Genomic DNA, 5,215 nt, shown 5'->3' with positions numbered 1-5,215 from the left:
TTTATTTTATTAGTCAACTGGAGTTACTATGTGTGGCAGAAAACAACAAAGCCTTATTAACTTGCAGGTCCAGAGCAATGGGCTGGGTCATTCATGAACTAAATGATTAACCCTATATACCAGCCTCTATTACAGCTATTTTTCACCACAATTATCTGTTTCTATCTGGAATTTTGGAAAGCTCTAGAAAATAACTAATTTGCAAAAGCCAAATCCTCAGATAAAAATAAAGCACAATGTTTCTAAATAAGCTAGTTCTATAGATAATGTTCCCAAACTTTCACTGGACCCATATCCAAAAAACCATAATGGGAAGCTGGGATGCTTCCACAGAGCTTATGAACTCCTCTGACCATTAGCCTTCTGGTGGAATAGCAGTCATGGCTTATCTATAGGACTTGGGGCTTTTTTCAGCAGATGATAAAAAAGAAACATTTTGAATATTGTCTGGCAACTATTTATTTCTTCATTATTCTTCTCAAGGCACCTATAACTTCTTTGTTCCTCAGGCTGTAAATAAAAGGATTTAGCAGAGAAATTATTATTGTGTAAAATAAAGAATACATTTTGTCATGATCTTCAGTGTGGCCAGACTCAGGATGCACATACATGAAGAAGAGAGTGCCATAGAACAAGGAAATAGAGAGCAGGTGGGCGCTGCACGTGGAGAAGGCTTTGCTCCTGCCCTTTTCAGACTTATTTTTCAGGATGGCAAAGAGGATACAAATATAAGAAACCATGATGGTCATAAAAGTAAAGACTTGTATAAAGGCCGAAAAGATTAAAACCAGAAGTGTATTAACTGTAGGATCAGTGCAAGAAATTTCGAAAAGTTGTAAAATTTCACAGTAAAAATAATGCATTTAGTGGACCTACAGAAAGTTAATCTAAATAACAAACCCACATGAATTGCTGAATGTAGAAAGCCAATAGAATATGAAACACCAATGAACTGAGTACAGAGGTTATTGGACATCACCCCCGGATAAAGCAAGGGGTTGAATATGGCTACGTAGTGGTAATAAGCCATCACTACCAGGAGGAAACACTCTGTGGTGGCACTGGAACCAAAAATGTAAAATTGAGCCATACAGTCAAAAAGTGATATCATATGATTCTTGGATAAAAAATGTATAAGCATCCTGGGAGTTATAGAGGATGAGGAACAAGCATCTGCAAAGGCCAAACTGCCGAGAAATAAGTACATGGGGGTGTGAAGATGGGGGTCCTTCCAGATGAGAGCAACCAGACCAAGTTTGCCCACCATGGTGGTGAAGTAGATGACCGAGAACACCAGGAACAGGGGGACCTGCAGCCCTGGACGATCTGTAAGTCCTGTGAGAACAAACTCAGCCACGAGTGTCTTATTTTCTTCTGCCATATCTGACCTGGCCGGACAGTAAAATAAAAGAAAAAAGTGTTGAAACAGTCACAAAAGAAATCATAAAAACAGTGTATTTTTTGTGTAACATGTATTTCTAAAAGGTGCTTTTCATGTAATTAGCAATTTCTTAATTTTTACCTTTATATGTGTACTTTAATATACATTCAAAATTTTCCATAATAAAATGTTTTAAAATGATAATTCACCTAAAGTAACAAGTAAATTTAATACAAATCCTTCTCAATCCAACAGAGGTTTTAAGAATTATATATGCTTATCTTAAAATTTATATGAAAGAAAAAAATTTCCAATTTTATCCAAGAAAAATGTATAGTAAGAACAGTCAAGAGTACCTTAATTTCTACTGCACTATAACATAAAGATATAATAATCAAAACATTAAGATAGTGGAATAAGAATAGACAAGGGGGTCAATGCAATAATAGGCAGCCTTCTCAGAAATAGATTCCATTATATATAGAAGTGTGGCATAAGACAAATATGATGTTTCAATTCGGTAGGAAAAAGATGATGGGTTTAATGGATTGTGCTGCCAGTGTTGGCTGTCTGGATATAAATAAGGTTAGACTTCTACCTAACAGCATAGATATTTTGTAAGAAATTTTGGAGACAACAATATAACATAGTGATTAGAGAAATTCTTATCCAAGAGAAGAAAGCCAATACTAAGCGTAGCTACTATATAATTTTAATGATTAGCAAAAGAGTATTGAACAGAGTCAGAGGGCATATAATAGGTTGGGAAATACATTTTACTATGTATATGAAAGATATAGATTTATGAATAATATAATATGTAATATAAGAATAACTTAAAAATAGATAAGAAAAAGGCAAACAATCCAAAAGAAGAATGAATAAAGGATATGAACAAGCGAGTTTACAGATAAGTGAATCAAAATGACCAATAAATAAAATGAAAAGATGCCTAGTTTTCTGTGTGTCGTAAATATACACACATGTGCAAGTGCAGGTGTGCACACACACGCACACACAGATCCTTCCTTTCTCACATATTAGATTAGCAGAAATTAAAATGAACAGATACTGCTAGCTGAGGTGAGAGAAGTGCTCCTTTCGTGTTACTTGTGGATATATGAATTGCAACAGCCTTTTTGAAAAAGCTATTTTATATGATACCATTTAAATTTTTAATAAATACACACACCCTTTGATTTATCTTCTTGCCTTATATATACCCTAGAAATAAAAGCACATCTATACAAAGATAAATATACAAAGGATATCTAATGCATTATTTTTCAAGGTGGCAAAGACCAGACACATCTACAATGAGATGGTTCATGGTTCTGTACATTCATATTTTGTAATAGAATTCAGCCACGAAAACAAAGTCTTATTTCACTTGAATTGGCAATTATCACAATGTATTGTTACCTGAGAAGAATATGAAACAGAGAAGTGTAAATAAGACTTCATTATTGAAAAATAAACAATGCATTTTTAAATCTTTTACCTGGAGAAAAATGTGGATAATAGAAATTAAATTTATAGCATTGGGTTTTCTAGAATAGAAGTAGAGGTAGAAATGAGGGAAATGGAGAAGAGGAAGACAGAAGTCAAAATAAAAGTTCTATGAGAACAGCAGCATATATATTAGGATCTCTTTCACATAAAATTATGTAATTGATTTATTTGTGTGTATATCTATGTAGACCTTTATATGTACATAAAGAGATGTGCAAAAGAATAGTCTCCAGCATGTTAGTAATGGAGAAAAGAAACAAGAATGATGAAATCCTGTTGTTTTCTTTTTCAAGGAGATGCTTTGTCACTGAAAAGTCCATTGTAAAATTAGGATGCAATCATCTGTTAATTTTTGCATGTATATATCAGTTAAAGACAGAAATAGCCTCCAGGGAAATTAGCATTTTCTTTTGGAAATTGTCAATGGGAGCCAAGTTTTAACCAGTGAAAGTAGATACAGGGGGCGCCTGGGTGGCTCAGTCGTTAAGCGTCTGCCTTCAGCTCAGCTCATGTTCCCAGGGTCCTGGGATCGAGCCCTGCTCTGCAGGAATCCTGCTTCTCCCTCACCCACTCTCCCTGCTTGTGTTCCCTCTCTTGCTGTCTCTCTCTGTCAAAAAATAAATAAAATCTTAAAAAAAAAAAGAAAAGAAAGTAGATACAATTTGTTTTAATACCCCAAAGTTATCTGTAATTGTGTAAGATAGGGATTCAAATAGAACAAGAGTTTTTTAGAAGGTTTTTTTTTTGCAATTTTAGTAATTTTTTTATTAATCTTATTTCTCCATACTTATTCTTTAGTCCCTGTTGTAAATTATTTTTAATTAATTAATTAATTTATTTATTTATTTATTAAGATTTTATTTATTTGTCAGAGAGAGAGAGAGAAAGCACAAGCAGGGGGAGTGGCAGGCAGAGGGAGAAGCAGGCTTCCTGCCGAGCAAGGAGCCCGATGCAGGACTCGATCCCAGGACCCTGAGGATCATGACCCGAGCTGAAGGCAGACGCTTAACCAACTGAGCCACCCAGGCGTCCCCCCTGTTGTAAATTTAACATGTGATGAATAAAAAAAAAAAATTTAACATGTGATGTTTGCATGAAGTAATGACATTGATTTTTTTTCATGATTTATAAATAGTCTCTGAAAGAAGTCTAAAAAGGAGTTTTCCAGTGAATATAGTTTCTTTTATATTACCATAAAAAGAAAAATAAAAAAATTCAGGTATACAGATTGTTATGGTATTTCCTGGGATGAAAAAACATTTTCATAATTTTATAGTCATATCTCTCAATACTGATGGAACACAAAATTTTTTTTATCATGAGAATATATTAGAAAAACTGAGTTTGTCGAATGTAGAAATAGGAACAAAAGCTCTTTTTCAATGAATCAGTGATCAGCATAAGAGAAGATTGTGAGATATTATTCTATCTCCACTAAATATAAAGGAAGAATTCATGAGCTTTGGAATTTTTACTTTTGAATGTATATCCACCGGGAACCCCAATATGTACAACACAGGCAAAATATTAATTGAAAATTAAGAACTTAAGAGATTTTTGCCCTGCATAAACTGGCCCAACTTTCTTTATAATCTCGAATAACCAAATGTTTGTTTTTGCTAGTTTTAGCTCCTACAGTGTGTAACTTGGCCAAGAATTAGTAATCTCTGTGAATTTTGTCTCAAGAGTTATGTGATAAATGAGACAAGGAGCATTTTGCAGTTACCACCAGTGACTTTAGCCCATAGTCTCGTGATTTCATGAAATTAAAGAATTTGTATTGTACTCAGCCACAAACTGTAAGCCAGAATTTCCCAGTCTGAACAAATTACAAGTAAGTTAGATTTGAGCTGCATAGCTTATGTCTCAATTAAGCAAACTTCACATTATGAAATTAACTCTGAATTTTTCTTACCACTATTATTGAATTTTTCTAATTTTCATTCTTCTGTTAACCAGAGTTTATTATTTAAGAACTCCCCCCAAAATGTGTAAAAATTCTACCTGAAATATACATGATCAGACAGACATTTACTTCTGTCTGTCTAGATTTTGGTTGCTGATTTAAATAGAAAAAACACCTGTCCAGGATGTTAATTTCTTACTTAGATGTTTATCATACAAATTACAACACTATATTAATGAAATTTATGGAAAATTATGAAAATCTCTGCACTCTCACCTACTTCCTGTAAATCATGGGAAATTGGAAATGTTTTCTTGAAGTAACATAAAAGGTACAGAATTGAAGCAGTATTATTTGTGTATTGATTTTCCTTGGAAACTCCAAACTGGAGGGAGATAACATTTCTTCCTTCTATC

The 5,215-nt window shown here is 33.6% G+C and overlaps 1 protein-coding gene across 1 annotated transcript; it reads right to left on the bottom strand.

Annotated features, from left to right (window-relative positions):
- Positions 1 to 458: 458 nt before the first annotated feature.
- On the bottom strand, positions 459 to 1,381 carry LOC102745860 (olfactory receptor 5AC1-like). The gene is given in 2 exon segments (XM_006732681.2): positions 459 to 865; positions 868 to 1,381. Coding segments are annotated over 2 exon segments (921 nt in total).
- Between the last annotated feature and the right edge of the window lie 3,834 nt (positions 1,382 to 5,215).

The sequence above is a fragment of the Leptonychotes weddellii genome, unplaced genomic scaffold (genome assembly GCF_054177405.1).
Source record: "Leptonychotes weddellii isolate Sample4059 unplaced genomic scaffold, ASM5417740v2 HiC_scaffold_49, whole genome shotgun sequence".
Lineage (NCBI taxonomy): Eukaryota > Metazoa > Chordata > Mammalia > Carnivora > Phocidae > Leptonychotes > Leptonychotes weddellii.
Note: the sequence above shows the minus strand (reverse complement) of the source record. Positions and strands in the feature narration are given on the sequence as shown.